Source organism: Cajanus cajan, chromosome 7 (genome assembly GCF_000230855.2).
Source record: "Cajanus cajan strain Asha chromosome 7, NIPB_CcT2T_4, whole genome shotgun sequence".
Lineage (NCBI taxonomy): Eukaryota > Viridiplantae > Streptophyta > Magnoliopsida > Fabales > Fabaceae > Cajanus > Cajanus cajan.
Window position 1 is genome coordinate 55138844 of NC_138523.1, and position 18620 is coordinate 55157463.

Genomic DNA, 18620 nt, shown 5'->3' on the forward strand with positions numbered 1-18620 from the left:
ATGTATACTTTTCTTTGAGTTTGCTTTTAAGATAGAGTTGTGTACCAATTATGATTTCATATTCAAATATCTAAATCTTTGATAAAGTAATATAAGTGTCAACTTGGTAACAATTTTAACCTTGATTGGGAAGAGAAGATATAATTGGGTAAGAAGTGACGTGGAACAGTGGCTGGCCCAGATTACTTGGCCTCCGATGCAGAAAAGGGGACCAATGCAGTTGAATTCTAGGCTAGGCCCACACACGCTTCAACCTGATTGTGCTTGCTTGTATTTTCTGTAGAGAATTGCTTGAATTATATATATATTTTTATTTATAAAAAACACAACCGGTACTTAAAGAATTTAAGATACTCACTCACTCCAATCAATTAAGTAAGTCAGAACTCCTTGAATTTTTTTTAGTAATTTGTATATTCACGGGTTTTTATTTTACAAACAAAATTAATTATATTTTGAACAACTTGATGTATATTAAAATGGCGAGAAGCAAAAAACTATGGTAATGAATAAAAAAAAATTGACGTAAAGCGAGAAAATATATAACAAATTTTTGCAAACTTAATATACTTAATGGTTGAGAATTATTTTGGACCTCAAATTTTAGTTTATTTTTTGCGTAATTTAATTTGTATTCTTTCCAAAAAAAAAAATTTAAGAGCAGAGTGTATTTCTATTTTCAAACCAAATTTAATAATTAGTGTTTTAAGATAATCTACGTTTATTGAATTTCGTAGTGACGATTAGATATTTCACATAGACTTAAAATATGAATATATATATATATATATATATATATATAATAGAAAGTGAAGAAAATTTTATTTTATAACGTTATTAAGCTCAAATTGAATTCTTAAAATGGCATCGATTTCCAAATGAGAATGGAAGAATATCTATTAAGATACATCAGTTCTTTAAATAAATATTTGTATTGTGATCGGTCTCTAACTTTCCACCAGGATGTCTTTTATTCTGCCAATAAAACATGACAAATCTAGTAAAACGATACTCTTAATAATATTGTTAAATAACATTATATTTTACTAACAATGTATTAATTTAAGTATAAATGAATTCAATTTTTTTGTCACAATCATTTAAATGAAAAAACATGGTACGTAAAAAGGATAACAACGGAGGGAGTAATAAGATGTCTAATACCTCCCACCACCCGTGTCATTTAGTACGAATATCTATTTAGTAAATATCTCATCATTTTTTATATATTAACGAATATGTTTAAATATTTTTTAAAATATAAATTTTTAAATAAAAAGGTATGAAATTAAATAAATATTTTTAAAACATATATTTATATTAAAATTAACAATAAATAATTTTTATTACAATATAGATTTTTATTGTAAATCTAAAATATAAATCATATGTCTAAAAATATTTATTTAATGCAAATTTTTATTATGGTATGACATAAGTATTCAAAAAGTATTTATTTATTATAAATCATAATTATATAAAATAAATATTTATTATGTGCATTATATGATTAAAATACTAATTAATTTTAAATATTATATCCCTTCATGTAAATTAGTATAATTATCTTAAATGAAATTATTTTTAAATAGTTATTATATATACTTTTTTCATCTGTTGCATTAAAATAAAAAAGTCTCAAAATAATTATGTTAATTTTTTAATGTAATATTAATTACTTTTTTCATTTATACTTTTAATAATATTATGTGGAAAGGAATTTTTGTGTTGCATTTTTTTAATAAAGAAGATTAATAATAAGATTAATTTTATAAAATTATTATTATCTTTTATCTGTTAATTAAATTTTCTTAGATTTATGTAAAATAATCTAAGACCACTTATTATAGGACAGATGAAATATTTAATATATTTTAAAATATTAATTTATTAAAAATCAATTATATTTCTTTTGTGTATCGTACAAATTAAAATATTAAATTTAGATTATGCAGATAAAAATTTGATTTTTTATTTCTTTTTTTTAGTTTTTGTGAATAGAGATATGAATTAAAAATATATATCAAAGAATTTAAAACGTGAGGTATTGAATTGAATCTGAATGTGAAATTAATCCTAAATTTTAGTGTAAATAGCATATTAAAATTATTGATTTAATTAAAAACATTTAAAGCAAATGAAATTAAAAGAATAATTAATATATTAAAAGATAATTAATGTGTTTAGTCAGCATAAGCTACTGAATTTTAATAGCATTAGTAAGTGAAAGACTTAATTACAAAAATTTTAAACTACAAAAAAATTGTAAAATATTTTTAACTACAAGAACTTAATTAAATATTAAAAAACTATATGAAGTTACGGATTAATTCAACCTATAATTTATGATAAACTAGCCTAAAACGCATCCCCTATCAATAAGCTAACCAAACAAAAGTTACCTAAAAATTTAAAGTGCTTTGTAGCACATGATTGATGTTAATGCCGACCATCATGTAGAGGCCGGTGCCAGATATGGCAAAAATGATGGTGCCTTAAGTTAAGACATATTTGTGACAACTAACAAACATTCCTCTTTTTAGGTGTATTTTGTTGGAATTAAAACAAGTAAACTTATTATTATTTTTTTATTATTGTACAATAAAATCTATAAAATGTTTTTGTCAAATAAACTTTGTTATTACGTAGTTCTTGTCTATTTTAAAGTTACAAACATAATATGTAGTTGAGGTTAATTTAGGCACACATTTACAAATCACATTTAATAATTCAAAACTAATTTCACCAAAATCAGTTTTATCAAACTTCAAACCAAACAGATATGCAGAAAACTTGTTAACATGGATGGAAAAGGTTTTTGGTTGTGTTGAATCGTAATTAATTTATATATGAACACAATAGAATACAGACTAATGATAACAAATTAACAATCATTAGCACTTCACGTTTTGTTTTTTTAGCTTGCTTGTTCTGTGCGAAAATTCAAGCTTATTGAATCTAGCATGCCATGGTCTGTTGAACTCTCTATATAACATAATTCATATAGAAAACTCAAAGTTGTTTATTGATGTAAATGTTTTAGCTCTAAACATTTGTTTGTTATGCTTTAAAAATGAGGACAAATGTCAAGAAATGGGTTCTTAACATGACTTTAATATAAATATATGTACAGTTTATTTATTTATAAAGGCATAGTTGCATGTGGATTAGTATGCATTAGTTCAGTAATGGGCCAAATAATTCTCAGACAAAGTTATCTAATCGGATCTTATGGAACTAACACATTTTAGGGAGAAAAAATAGTTTCTAGTGTTGTCCTTTCTTCCAAATCAGTTGTATGAGGTGATTCGTTTAACATATAAAAAGATTTTCAACTCTAAAGGTTAGAACAAAAGACAAGAAAGTGGGTGTAATTTAAGAAGAAGTATTATTATAATCAAAGCATCTAATCCAGCAGTCATATTTGTCTCTATACACACACACTAATCTTTGGACTAGGATTCTGTTACAGTCACAGAGTGATCCAATACGGTTTCTCCAGATGCCACTATGTTCGGAACAAGCGATAAAACCAAAAGAATAAAATCAATATTTATATGTTCCATTTCTTCAAATGGCACACAGTTCAGATTTTATAAACTAATGGCAATCTGATTTTGTCGATCGGCTTAAAGACAAAGTTCAAATTGTTGCTACATTCGCATGTGACATTTTTATTTTTAATCTTAACCAGGATTTTTTCCTGAAGAACTTCAAACCTGGCTCATCTGCTAACGGCCAAATTTCTTTTGACATGCTGCCTCATTTAGTCATTTTGGTTGACATAACTTTAATAGCTCGGAAGCCGAACACAAATACTAATCTTTACATTGTTTTTATTTTATGTTGTCTTCAAAAAGTTCCAAGGAAAATGATACTCTATTTTCATCGTTTCCTACTTTAAAATTAAAAAAATAGCAAAAACAACTTTTGGAAAAAAGAAAACAAAGTAAAATTTTGGTGATTTCTTTGTAATTAAAACTGAAAATATTTTTGTAAGTTATGATATAAAACATTTGTATTGAGAAAAAAAAAACCTTAATTCCACAGAGTTTCTACATTTCATATTTACATGTTTTAATTTACATTTTTATTAGGAAGAGGGTATCTCTTGAATCTTATTGAATTCCTATGGATTTATCATTTATATAAACAAAAAGGAATGATGGAAAGTTTATCCTTTAAATTTTCCTCAAAACGTGGAGGGTTCATTTACTACTTGAAAGTTAATAAATTTATCTGAGAAAATAAAGCAGGAAAATTCAGGCGCAAATTCAAGAAACCCAACTTTCTATTGTTAGCTGGTACAGTATCAAATCATAAGAAACGAACATCTTTCTTCAAACAATATATTATTAGCATCTTTTTGGATTTACACTAGATGGTCTATGATTGTATTGAAATACTAATTAACTTAATTTTATGTAAATATTCACATAATTTCATATTGAACAATTGATCCAAAATTAGTAAAAATTCATTGCAAGTTTTTGTTTAATAGTCACAATAATATGAGGGAAATTAATTTTTAACCAATGAATTAGAAAATACATGTGACAAGACAAAAAGAAACTATTCAACAATTGATTCTAAATCCAAATTTAATACATGTTTAGTAACATGTGGGCTTACATTCATTGTGATTTTTTGAAGCAACTAATTACCTGTGTTAAATTTAACATGGTTTTACAGTGAATGTGCATCCCTAACGTGTTAGCAAATATCAAACTCCAAATAACTCCAATTAGCTTTTATTTTTCTGAAATGTGTGTCCAACAAGCATAACATATTAAGCTTGTGGCATGTGCTTAACTATCAAGTGCTCTCATGTCAACTAGAAACCTTATAACCTTTTCCGAAATGCGTTTTTATTTGGGTACAAGAAGCATATTTTATAATTTACAATATAAAACTCAAAGAATTGGTAAATTTTACCAGTTCCATAATGCTTAATTTTCATGCACTATATGTGTAAAAAATTTACACCGAAAGTCAATTAAAACATTTTAAAATATAACTACTAAAGTAATTAGTACAAAAAAAAAATATAACATGATTAAATAACCATGTAAAACATTCAACATTGTAATGATGTTACTGCATTCTGATTAAATTCTTTGCACAACTCTATTTCTCCCGCTTCTGACTCTTCCCTTTTTTTTCACCTTTCTATCCTTCTACCTCCAAGGCTCCACCCCAAAATTGGGGGGTACCACAATGATTCCTCGCTAAGGATGTTGGCAAAGCATAAAAAACGCCAATTGATGTCTTGGACCACTCCACGAGATTTGGAGCAGGGAATCAATAACCATCACATGAATACTTCAGGCCTTGAATTGTGAATTTCACCACGAAATTTATATTTGAAAATTTTCAAATTTCTTGAAAATTTCAAATTCTCTATCCAAACACAACCTTAACCTTGGTTTCTTTGGCTTCAATAAACCAAAACAAAATGAATTTTCAGAAGGTACTTTTCATTATACTGTTTATTTCAAGATGTCGTTTTCCACATAAACAGAGATAAGCAGATATTAATGTTCACAAAATTGGTTTAGGATGAAGTAAATAAATAGTGCAAGAAATCAGTAAAATGAACTTGATTTCTCTATTGTGTTCCAATTCTCTACCCTGTCTCCGGCTTATTAATGAAGTTCGAATTCAGATTCAAGAAAATGGCCATCTTCCTAGAGATCACAGTGTCATCTAGTTGACGAAGTAAGAAAATATGGAATCCCCGATGTAAAAACCAATTAAAGAGGGGGAGAAAGAGAAGGTCAACTGTTGCCCGTTTCCTCCCATCATATTACAATATTAGCAACGTAGAGTGGGATCTTCAACCTGCATATATGTTACTTATTGGGTACCCTTCCAGAATTGCTTTCTCCATAACTTTTTCCTGGTTAAAAATTAAAGAAGGGAATTTTGGTTCTCTGATTGCAATGCTGTGGACTACAATTTAGATACAAGAAAGGCCAAAAAAGCTTGATTTTGAATCAAAGTTTTTCTTTTGCTTGTAAATATAGTAGGAAATAAGCGTTTTCTTTTGTTTATTTTCCCTCCTTTTTGTTAGTGTAGAAGTAATAAATAAATTTACCTGGATAACAGTTGTGATCATCCCAGGTCCACCCTGCAGTCACTCGAGTTGAGAAAATCATTAAAAAAAAAAAAAAAGTGATTTGATTGCAGCACCAGCAGAAATATACCACCTGAAATTGCTTTTTTGTCCATGATATATCCTTCCAAGTTTTAGAATGGGCTGATTGCCATTCTGTTGGAACCTGAATATTATCCACATGTTGCAAAAGCCTCAAGCTATCTGCAATGACATTTAGCCCCAAGTGAATGTTAGAACATGATAGTCCAACATTTGATTTAGGAATTTATCGGTGATGATGTGACAGTAATATATGAGTTGTGTTATAGACTTGTAAAAGGAAATTAAGGTGTCAGATTGTTATTCCCCAAGTGTTGAAGGATGATGCTCCTTGTTAGCGGGAAACCCTGGTAGTCTGATCCAGTTTGAAGGTATAGGAAACAATCATCAGCCTTTGATTCAGATCCAGGAAGGAGCAATTTTAGAAGTTAGAAAGCTTTCATACAGCTTAATTAGCCACTCAGTCAAGATAGATACTGAAATTTCTAAAAGAACTACTGTATGACATACAATTATTAAGCATTTGAACACTACAAATGAAACATTCAAAAGCCAAAATAATACTTGTGATGAATGCCTCCTCCCATATTTCACGTTCTGACCATGATGGAGCAACCTCTCGAAATGGAATTCCTTCACTCCTGCATATCCTGCACATAATGCAAGTCAGTGCTTGTAAGTGCTTCTTCTCTATCCTATAATTTATGACACTGGCCACGTTTCATTTTACCCCACAAGAATTTCTGTGGCTAAGACATTATCCCAATATTAGAGAAAGCAAGACTCCTCTCTGACTAAACTGTCTTTCAGAATTAAGTTTATTACTGTGATACAGTAGAGCTAAGAGCTCCATATGAATGTAAAAAGGGAAAAAGAATTAATTATTTATATTGCTTAGGCAGAGAACAGGAAAAATTACAAGTTCATCCAATTTAAACCAAACAAGACAATATACCACAAGTAGATTGTTCAAACACTACAAAAACAGAAAGGCAATGCTTTAAGTCTAGTCTTATTGTTAGCAATACGAGAAAAAGCCTTTGTTTTATACGCAAGTTGTTGAACTATAGATCACAGTAAATAACAGGAATTCTTCTAAAACTTCTACACGAGGTCACAGTTTCTTTATGGTCAAAGAAAATATATTAGCAAAAAAATAGTCAAATCATACTCAAGTACTAGTTGGCGTATCGTTCCTGGAAGAACACCATCACTGATAGGAGCTGTTTGTACTTCAAAAGAGTATTTATTTCCAGAATCACACAGGGCCTTCCCATCATTTGAATCCAGGTCCTAAAATGAAACAGGAAATGAACATTAAAAGTTGCACATGTAAAATCCATGATGAGGAAGCTTATTCCATAAAATGTTTCAATATGCACATGTGCATATAAAAATCCTTGATGAGGAATTCGATTAAATGCGTAAGTGTGCAGTGAACATCAAATGTTCATGAAAGCATAAAATTTTAAAATAGAACACAAACATGTAAAGGCTTGAAACTCAATTAGTAGTCCAGTACTGTGTTCATCAATATGATGAAGAATAGGAATTCATTCTGGAAATAGAATAGGAGATGAACTTAGAGGTTTTCAATAAATAAAATGCGTATGCTTGTTAATCGTCAACAGTCACTGCTACCTAAAGAAAGCTTATTGCATTAATTTTAGCATTACAACAAATCAAATTTAAGAAATCCCATAAAGCTGAGTTAGAATTTAAATTGAGAGATCAAATAAGCACACCTTGCAGCAAACAACAAAAAAATTTGTCACACAACCTTCAAGAATCTGATCCCCGTCATTAGACAGCAACAGTTCTGTTACTGAGGGAGGCCTGAGCTTTTCCAGAGGCTTCCTAATCCTGCAATGTAGACAAAATTTCCAACTAAATTAATAAATAAATTTAAAAGAAAAGAAGTGGACCATCCTCAATTATGGTAGTTGTAGGCCCTCAAACAAAGGTTTTTTTTTTAAGTAAAAAACTTGACTTGGTTTCAACCAAGCATTTATATATAATTCAATTTATAACCATGTGACAGACATGCTAAACAATTTCAGGGAAATCAAACAATTAAGACACTAGTGTCACTTAAAAAAAATCAAATCAAATCTGAGAAGCTAAATCATTAAGCAACAAATGCTGGCTTGAAGTAGAACAGAGAGAGTTTCTAGGACAAGATGACATTATATAAATACTTTCTAATAGTTCTTTAATGATTGTCTGTGTAAGTTGTCGTCATTCATTCCTAGATTTGTCCCTTATATAACTTAACCTACAAATCCAAATGCCTCTAAAGTCTAGACAACTCAATAAAGTTAAGCAAACAATAATAGATAAAAATACTCATACTTTTTAGTATCTGCATCTTTATTCATTAATAATTTAATATCATTTTTTTCTTATATAGGATTTAAGGAAAAAGCACAGTAGAGTTTAATAACACTTCCAATTCAAATTGCATAAACTTACCTTACCCAATCAGAATATTTTGCAGCTGCAACATGCCTCCCATAGCCCACCACAGCCAAATGTACACCATTTCCTCTAATACCAAATGTAGGAGGAACATAAGTCTCAACATGCACATGCACATCAAGAATTTTACTCATTCTTTCCTCGCTGACAGTATCACATGCATTTAATTCCTCCAAATTACCACTAACAAGAATTGTAGTGGCCAGCTCCTCACAATCATTCCTCTCTTGCAATGCAATCGGCAAGACTTTGCACAGTGAATCATTAACAAGCATCTGAACTGTGGATTGCCATATTGACAAGGTTGTTGATGTTGGTATCAAAATTGCAGAATTATTAGATTTAAATAGAAGCTGTGGAGACAAATTTGATAGAATTTTTATAGATTCTGAAAGTCTTTTCATGTGTCGTTCCCAAAATAACAACCACGAGGCATTGTTGTGAGTACGAGAAGTTGTGTAAGCACCTAGACAAGAAGATAGCTGAATAAGTGTTAAAATAAGCAAGGTAAGAAAACCATGAAAAAGATTATTTACTTATTTTACTAAATTGTTTTACTCGTTTGAAAGTACCTGGATGAGATTCAAGGAAGCTTTTGACTGGAGGGGCATTTGAGGTGTGTAAAAGGACGCCATTACTGAAGAGAAACCTTGAACCTGACATTTCTTTAGCTTTCAGACAATGAGAGGAGAATTCAAACCAAATAGCAGTCCAAAGGATGAAAAAACAGCTCTTGACCTTTCCCCAAAAGAATAGTTTGTCTAACTATCTTCAGAGGGAATAAAAATCCATGTGCACTGCAAATAGCTGTTGAGAGTATATCACGATGAGATACGTGTTCTAATGCCAGATGCAGCAAATTCAAAAGACAGCTTCTACAACATGTTATTTTTGTTGTTTTTAGAGAGGTCAGTGCAGAAAGACAAGGAGAGAAACCTGGAACCTAATAAATGACATTGCTATACCCTACTAAACTTATGAAGAGAAAAAAGGAATCACATTATAGATATATCATCCGCAACCACGAGTTCATAAATTGAGTATTTATTTCCCCTCCTACTTTTATCTGTAGATAAAAGAAAGCAATTTGCATCATTGTATCAAGTATGAACGAACACACACCACAGTTTTTCAGGGGAGAAAAAAGGCAAAATGGAAGAAATATGACCCGCAATAAAGAATTCAAGTGGGAAGGGGGCAGACGAAGAAAAAAAAAGAAGATTTTAGGTAGTCACTAGAACTTAGGTGGGTAGTGGCGGCAATTTTCAACATCAGCAAGAAATTGTGTTTTCTTTCATGTTTGTTGTTAATAAGGAAAGGAACACTGGTTCCAGCAATAATGGGTTTTTTTGTAGAGATAAAAAATGCTCCATTCCGATGTATAATGACCAAACCATGGCATTAAACAATAATAGAGAAAACGCAGGATACAGAAAAACCCAGAAAGAGGAAATGATGAATGTTACCATACGCAAGGTGCACGCCCAGAAAACAAGCACAGAACTCAAAAATCAAAATGACAGCGTCAGCAGATACAAGCTCCGCTACAGCTTTGGGGTTTCTTCACTGTTTCAAGTTTCTCCCATAATTTTATTTTTTTCCGGATATGTGATTGTGAATTAAGATCAGACATACAACAAACTTGTTCATTTCATTCGACTCAATTCAATCTCTTTACCCAACGTCTTGTGAGACTTCACTAAACCCTATCATCATATAAATTATATTTTAATTTACAATAATTATTTTGTATCATAATTTAATATTTGTTTAATTATTAATAAATTTATTATCAAAATATTTTTCTTATTATTTCACTAATTTTGTCCTTTAATTTTTATAATTTCATTTTTTAATATACATACTTATCTTTTTTAATCCCTAAATTTAAAATTATTTTTTAAATTTTTGTGCTTACAATTTTTTAATTTTTTTAATTTCTTTTGTTTATTTTTTTTAACGCTTATTTTTTTTTTACTTGATAAAAATTTTAAATATTAAGAGGATAAAAAAGTTATCTCACCAATAAATATCAAATACGAAAATATTTTAAAAAAATTAATTTAGAGTAATTCTAATAAAATAAATTGGACTACAAAATTAAATTAATATCTCACTTCAATACAAAAAAAATATTTTAAAAAATAATTATTAATAATTATTAAAAGAATTAAAAAAGATCTATCTTAAATTATATGGATGAATAGTAAATAAAATATATATTTAAAAGAAAAAACATTCATAATGTATAATTTAGAAAATAAAGTCATCATTCACTTGTATGTTATAATGCTGGAAAAAAAACTTTTATGTTTTAATTTATAGTATAAAAGTATATTATAAATAAAATGTTAATTACTTTTTCCTTATAATTTCATAAATTTTAATATTTTGTAATTAAAAATATTTTTTTAATCTTATACATATTATTTTTTTCACTTTTAATCTTATCGTCTATTTTTATAAAATTAAATGTAAAATTTAGGTAATTATAAAGATTAAAAATAAAATTAAAAAAATTATAAATAAATTTAAATAAATTTTTTAATTATAAAAATTAAGACATAAAATTCTTAAAAATATAGGGAAAAAAATAATTAAACCTGAATAAAATTTATAATAATATTTGTATAATGATAGAATTATTTACATAACAAATACGCATGCAAGTGTAAACAGAAGTATATAAAATAAGAAAAATAATAAATGCAAATTGCTTTTTAGAATGCAGAGTGAAAATCTTTATCTTTTAAATATGTTGTATTTGATCTCAAGTTCATGAAAAACCATCTACTGGGAAATTTAACTCTTTGTAAATGAATCTCAATATTTTAAGAGATATTAGTAATTAATTTTGAGCTAAAAAATATCTTGATTCACCCAAAGTATGAGAGAAAGGAAGGAAAAATTAAAAATAATAATAATAATAATAATAAATGTAACGTCATGTGATAGATACCGAAAAAAAAAAAAATAGGTGTAATTTGGACAAAAGAAAAAGTAAGCTTATTTAAAATATTTTTCATAAAATAATTTGATATATATATTTTGGAAATTTTGTGAGGTAAAGAGATGGAGTGTGGATATTGGAACTGTGTGTTATGGCTTATGGGTGAACCTAGGAACCATATCTTGTGGCCTTGTGGGTCTGGAATTCTGCTTCGTTGTTGTCAGGGCCCAATAACTCCAATGGGACTAAATGCATCTTCAACACAGATATTCAAGTCAGCTGTTAAATATAATTTTTTATAACATTGTTTTTTTTTTTTGGTACAATTCAACCAACTTTTTTCATCTAACCAAAAAAATTCGTTAAAGTTTCGTAATGAACCATACTATTTATTTCATTATTGTATATTTTATTATTATTCATCTTAATTTTAATTTAATATATTTGTATAATTAAATACGAAATTTTAATTAAATAAAAAACTAAATTAGGAATTAAGATGCATAAAAAATAATGCTGATTAAAAATGGGATTATATTGATCGAGATATATTTGTGTAAAAAGAAAGAACAATAAAGAAAAAGAAAACTTAAAAAAAAAAAAGAAGAAGAAGAAGAAAAAAGTAGATAACAAAATAAGAGATTTTTTATACAAATTATTGTGTATGAAATTTACCCAAAAATAAAAAAGTAATCCCAATTAAAAATGGGATTATAATTGAGTAAAAAAAAAGTCTAACTCAACTCATTGAAATATAGTTAAATAGATCAATTTGTGGGTCAATCTCAACTTATTTATACTCAAACGCAATGTTATTTCAACTTTACTAGTAATTTAACACAAATCGTTGGATTAATCGGAAGAGTTTCTTATCAGTTGATTTACATATTAAATAGTATCATTTATATTATTATTTCATCAATTTGGATTCTTATAAAAAAGACAGTACTAATTACTTCTTATAGTTAATAAAATTATGAGATAGTTTGAAATTATGATATATTAATAATCTTGATTAATATTTATATAATATATATTCAAATTTTAATTTTATGAAAGAGATTTAATAACATTTGATTATATATAATGTAGAGCTTGTGATGATGCCAAACCCTCAAAATTTCTCCTCAACCCGTGAATTAGTGGGTATCTCTAAATTGCTCCCTAATTATATATGACTTTATTATTTGTCTGAAGTTCGTAATATTTTTTTGGACACTCCATAGTGCAAATGTTGTATTAATACTTTTTTTCCTATTATTAATATAATTTCTTTTATTACATTATATTACTTATTATATTTATATTTCTCTTTTTATTTATTTATTTCACTCTCCGAAATATTCATGAATCATCATACTTCTTGATGTGAAATTTACAAAGACCCACCACAGTGTATTACAAAATCAATAAATATCAGCACTTGATTTGAACTCCAAAAATGGATGGCTACGTGTGAATGACTTTTTGAAGCCATTTATTTTATTTTATTTTATGAAGTCCTTCTGAAGCCAGTAATTATTACTGTACCACATGCTTCTTAGGACGATACGATAGTACTCCGCAATGCTTTAATTTGCCATTGCGTGCTACAAAGCATCAAAAGTAGCTATTTTAATTTAGCCGTGAATTAAAATGAGACATAGTTTTGATTTCACAAAAAATAAACAAATTCTAGAGTTTGTGGGGGATGTTTCATCAAGACTGCAGAGTTTCAAATACTAATTGCAGTTTGATTAAGCACTTCACATAATACATTCTGCTTAATATGCCTCTGATACTGTTCTTGTCAATTTTACAACATAATTGCCACAAGGTATTATAAAAGGTGCTTCCAGTGATTCCCAATTTAGAATTAAATGACATATAATTAACTATATTATCTCATCACCTCCCCTCCTTTTTTTACTACTTATAATTTGTGAATAGCTTATTGAAAGTATAAAAGACTTTCAAATTGAGCTTGTTACATGATTGAACGAGAGGGCCTATTTTCTATAACCTAACATGCTGTCACTCATTTTTAGATTGACTAAGTATATGCCTGTGCTTTCACTGGTCAACTTCAACAAGGGAAATAAAAGGAACAAACTACCATCTCAACAGCTTCAATAGACGTCTTAACAATCAAAATTAAAAAACCTTACACTAAGAAAACAAATTATGATTTCCTCTTTCCGTCCCCAAAAGCCAAAACAGGTTTCTTAGATGGACAATAACTTGTGCAAGCATTCAAGAATTAAGAATATAAAGATAAATGGATTTTCATATAAGAACTTATAGTATATTTAGTTTGGCTTCACTCTTGCTAAAATCAATTCATATTTTTCACTTTGAAGACAAAGCAACACAGAGCTGCTTCCAATTTTTCATGGTGTAATCATGATTTTGAGTCTCACCGTCGATTCAAACACACAACTAATAATGCTTCTAAATCAAAAGCTGAGAGTCACTCTACGCTAACGGTGCTACAAAAGTTAAGAGAAAAAAGTAAAAGAAGATGAAAACACTCTATTGTATGGACATTATAAATATATTTTATTTACATTATGATGAGCCTCTTCTCATTTCTGTATTGTGCCCATGGCCTTCATTTCTTGGATGGCAAAGAAGGTGAATGTGATTCCACTAGTATTGACCAGAGGACGTGCACGTCTTCATAGGGGCAAGATTTAACATCTTCATACAGAATGTAAATCCCTCTTCCTGATATGTTGGAAACAAATGTGAAAAGTTCACGTGGGAGTGAGATGAAGTTAATAAAATCATGCAGTGTAGTATGTTTGTGTAAAAAACACATTTCCCATAATTCAAATGGGAGTGTAGAGAGAAATGACATGAAATTGGGTTGTTTTTTTTACTTGATTTCAAATCCAAATTAAGTGATAAACATGGAAGTGAAAGATAACAGTGGTGTATTTGATTGATTGGTTAAGAATATATAGAAGGTATGTGACTAAGTACTTAAACAATGTAAAAAAACAGGACACAAGCATTGTGTGAATGAAAATTGATAAGTAGAATGCAGGTATGATGATGGAACATACTCTTCTTTTGAGTTGAATTCAAGCGGAGCCAGAACTTCTTGAGTGGAGAGAGGAGGGATTGCAGCCACCCCATTTGGTGAAGAAGTGGCTAACTAGCTCATGCAGATGAAGTAAAGTGGAGGGAGATAAAGAGGAAACATCTAGGCTTTTCTTAGACAAGGGTGAAGATTTTGCAAGGTCACTGTTTATAATTTTGGGACGTTTTAAATTCCATAATTGGCCATTCATGAATTAACATTTGTTGCTGGTGCACTGTCCTTTTCTTCCTTGCACAAGAAGAAGCCACTCCACCAATCAGCTGTGCATCTCACACTTTGATCACCACAAAATAGCTTAGTACCCATTTTACCTTTCCCATTGGCTTCTTCTTCAAGACATGTTTCAATTCTTTCGCCATCATTTGGCACGTAACTTGGTGGTAAAAGGAACACATTGGAAGGTTTCATGTTTTGACATATAGGTAGCCCTCTTGCATTTTAAGCAAGTAGATGCCTCTTTTGCTAGAGTCTCCCACAAGCCTTTCTTCCATGCCAGTCCACCTGTTCCACTAGGGTGCCTTATAAGAGTGAAAATTTCTCAAATCTCTTGCTGACTCATATATATCTCACACGTCAGCCCCATAAATTGCTTCACTTTTAATGAGTTTGAAAATTGGAGTTACTTCCTTGTGTGCACAAGAAAGATGTTATTTAATACTTAAACCTTAGGATGATGAATAACTAAGGGATAATTAAATTATATCACCCCCTTTTTGTTAAGAGGGGAAGACGTTTGTTCCATTTGGAAATTAAAACATGTCACAAGACTTAATGGTGACCAATTAATAAATGTCTACTGGTAGGTTTAGGTTATTCGAACCCCTTTACTATATATAATATTATTAGAAAAACCAAAATTTATATAAATGCTCTACCTATTCATTTCTCACCTAACACTCTTTGTTGGACAAAAATTGATAAAGTCACGAGAGAAAGAAGCATTCCATCTAAAACTGAAAAAAAAAAGACAACAAACATGCGTTTCAGAGCACGTACATTGGATTTCAAAATCCACAAATTAAATCACGAGGATTTAGCAATTCGTCTTCTGGTTCACTACGTAAATAAAATGCGTACCTTATTGTCAAATTCATGCGTAACTCGAAAAATAAAAAAAGGCATGTCTTTCTTTTTCATCTGTAAAAAGAATAAGGGCTAATACACATATTTAACGCTGTAGATGAACATATACTCTGTTTAGATTGCTGAAAGATATAGAAAGGAAAAATAAATAGAAAATGATAGAAATATAGAGAGAGGAGAGAACGATGATTCTAGGATATCGCTTGGTACTCCATGAAAATGATCTGTTGTTGTATCAGGTTTATGTAATAATTTTTTAATTATCTGGTAGTGCCTTTATTTTATATTTTTCAAGAGTACTTTTTTTTTGGATGATTTTTCAAGAGTGCTTAAAGCTAGTAATAATTAACATTTTAGGGGAGTATTTGAAATAGTTAATGAGAAGCTTATTTTAATTTATGAAAATAATTTATGATTTTCAAATGAGAAGTATTAGGAAAATAAAATTTTTGATACAATGAAATTTACAAAAATTACAAAATTTGTTTAGTATCATTGTCTTAATTAATTAATTTTTTCATAATTTTATAATTTTTAACCAATAAATAATAGTGTTTTAGAGGAGAGGAGAGATGTGTGGTGTTAACACTCTTCTATTCAAATTATTTTTAGGGTTAAATATGTCCATCAAATGAATGAATATTGATTACAATCTCTCTAAAAAAATATTTATTTTTCATTCTTCTAAAATTTATACATTATTTTTAGTCCAAGTAAAAAAAAAGTGCTCTTTGTAAAATAAGTAAATTTTAGTTTTGATTCTTGTAAAGTATTTTTTTTTACTGATTTTCATCCTTTTAAAATTTAAAATCATTATTTTTGGTCTCAAATAATGATTTTAAGATAGATAAAAAATATTTATTTTAAGAACATATAAAAAAAATTAGAAGTGTCATACATTGATATGATATCAATAATACAACAATAACACTTGAGATGATCGCTTGACCCTTTTAAATAATAAACAAATAAATAGTTGAAAATGATTACAAGGACTAAAAGTGTAACACTATCATTTTGAGGTGTTTACTTCAATCATATGATTAAGTGATGAGTTTTAGTAAAGTTAAGTTGGGTTAACTCACGAAAAGTATATAAGATTTTCTTAAAATCAAAACCTCATAACTTCTAATTTTAGAAAAATCTCAGAGAAAAACTACTGAGAGACTCTCTAGAAAACTCCTAACCCCTTTGCTTCTACTTGTCGAGAGATCTTTCATTCTTTTTCTTCCTTGTAGTTAAACCAATTGGATGACTTGAGGATTGAGAGCTTGTGCAAGCTAAGGAATTGCTTTGAAACTATATGAAGTTTCTTTTTCCTCTCCTTTTACTTACTGATTTGGTTTTTCAAGAGGTAAGAAAAATTTGTGTTGATTTTGGTTGAATTTCAAGATGATGAATTGTTGTTGATCTTGTGTTTGGTAGATGTTTTGATTGTACTTGAGGTGGTTTGCAAAAATGGAGGGAATTTTTTTTCTCAAAGTTGTTCATGAGTTGAAATATGATGATTTTTGGTTGTGTTGGATGCATGTTGTTTCTAATGGTGTAAATATGTTGCATAAGTTGTATAGATATGTTATAATGTATTACATGTTGGAAAAGTATATGATTTTCAAGTGTTTGGGCCAAAATTGTGTTAAGCATAAGTGAATAATTGATATCGCGCCAAATGCACTTTCAAGTCATCAAACATGGTTTCAACCAAGGGGTTCTATCTCATTCTCATCGGGCGTGAACGAGATAAGGAGCCCTTGCCTCAATGGTTTCAGACATCCTAGGCGTGGCACTAGATGTGGGTTACATGAATTTTTGTGTGTTGTTTAAGTTATTTTCTAGTTGCAAAGTGATGATAAGTTGAATGATGGATAATGTATGATGGTGAATCTATATGTTGTAAGATGGTGAATAATTGATGATTCATGTTGTAAGTTGTGAGTTGATAGGTGATTGAATTGTAAAGCAACATGTTGTAGGGTTGCTCAAGTTGCTGATTTGTTAAATTGTTAGACATGTGGTAGAGATACATGTCTTTGCTAAAATACATAAAGACTAGAAGAGAGTAAGTGTTGCTTTCGAAAATTAAAATCTCATTGTGAGGATATATGTTGTAGTGCTTTGAGAGTCAAGTATTAAAAACCTTCGATAAGTAAGTTGACTTTTGAATGGTAAGTTGTTGTGTTGTCTCCTCTTGGATTTATGTGGTATTCATATTTAGGTAAAGTTGAGAGATACATGTATAAAAGAATCAATCAAGTAAAATACAAAATTGAGAACTTAGTTTCTAACCAAGTATTAGAGGGACGTAATACTTAGAAGGTAGTCTGTGGGCTAATCTCATAGGTGACTTAATGTTGCAAACTAATGTCATCATAAACTCATACTTAAGCTATTGTAGCATAACAGTAGTACTAAACTTCTTAGTTTAAGTGATAAACTTAAGAAATTAAATTGAGTGGTTAGCTGACTTAATTGAGATAAGTTACACGTTATAATTTGGTAAGGTATAATCACTTAAATTGTTCACCTCTATTGTAAAAGATCTCCATAATTGATATGTCTGATGGCATATTAGATATAATTATATGTGTTGTTGTGTTGAATGTGTTGAAGTTGATTAAGCCATTAAGTTGTATAATGTATTTTTGGTAGAGAAGTTGTATGCTGTTTATATGAAGTTGAATATGCTGAGATTGTTGTGAGTTGTTCAATTGTATAGTATGATAATCTTCTTCACAAGTTTACCCTTCTTTTCCTTGTGGTTAGAATTGCAATGATCATACTTGGTATGAGAGTTAGACAATATTAGCTAGATTACTTGGTTGGCAACGTGGTGAGTCACGCTAATATGACTCTTTTGTGTTATAACT

General features: G+C 29.1%; 1 protein-coding gene and 1 long non-coding RNA gene across 7 annotated transcripts; both read right to left on the reverse strand.

Annotated features, from left to right (window-relative positions):
* Nucleotides 1–4992: 4992 nt before the first annotated feature.
* LOC109819299 (D-aminoacid aminotransferase-like PLP-dependent enzymes superfamily protein) lies at nucleotides 4993–10327 on the reverse strand. Of its 6 annotated transcripts, none has more exons than XM_083060147.1 (9): nucleotides 10102–10327; nucleotides 9374–9442; nucleotides 9208–9291; nucleotides 8630–9101; nucleotides 7903–8020; nucleotides 7329–7450; nucleotides 6722–6807; nucleotides 6098–6319; nucleotides 4993–5899 (listed from the first exon to the last, which is right to left on the reverse strand). In XM_083060147.1, the coding sequence occupies exons 4-9, from the start codon at nucleotides 9037–9039 to the stop codon at nucleotides 5853–5855; spliced, it is 1005 nt and encodes a 334-aa protein (XP_082916273.1). In that variant the 5' UTR covers nucleotides 9040–9101; nucleotides 9208–9291; nucleotides 9374–9442; nucleotides 10102–10327; the 3' UTR covers nucleotides 4993–5852. The 6 variants fall into 6 exon arrangements, with proteins under 6 accessions (XP_082916273.1, XP_082916272.1, XP_020240604.1 ...); XM_083060146.1 differs by having other exon boundaries at nucleotides 8630–9117; XM_020385015.3 differs by lacking the exon at nucleotides 9374–9442 and having other exon boundaries at nucleotides 6098–6130; nucleotides 6210–6319; nucleotides 8630–9117; nucleotides 10102–10325.
* Nucleotides 10328–13824: 3497 nt separating this feature from the next.
* Nucleotides 13825–15972, reverse strand: LOC114916404 (uncharacterized). The gene is made up of 4 exons (XR_003804850.2): nucleotides 15748–15972; nucleotides 15561–15623; nucleotides 14633–15171; nucleotides 13825–14291 (listed from the first exon to the last, which is right to left on the reverse strand). It is a non-coding gene; the product is annotated as an uncharacterized LOC114916404 (long non-coding RNA).
* Between the last annotated feature and the right edge of the window lie 2648 nt (nucleotides 15973–18620).

Coding starts and splice junctions, on each gene's coding strand:
- LOC109819299 (XM_083060144.1), bottom strand. Junction 8,021..8,629: donor AAATATTCTGATTGGGTAAG/GTAAGTTTATGC, acceptor TCTACATTGCAG/GATTAGGAAGCCTCTGGAAA. Junction 6,808..7,328: donor ATACGCCAACTAGTACTTGA/GTATGATTTGAC, acceptor CATTATGTGCAG/GATATGCAGGAGTGAAGGAA.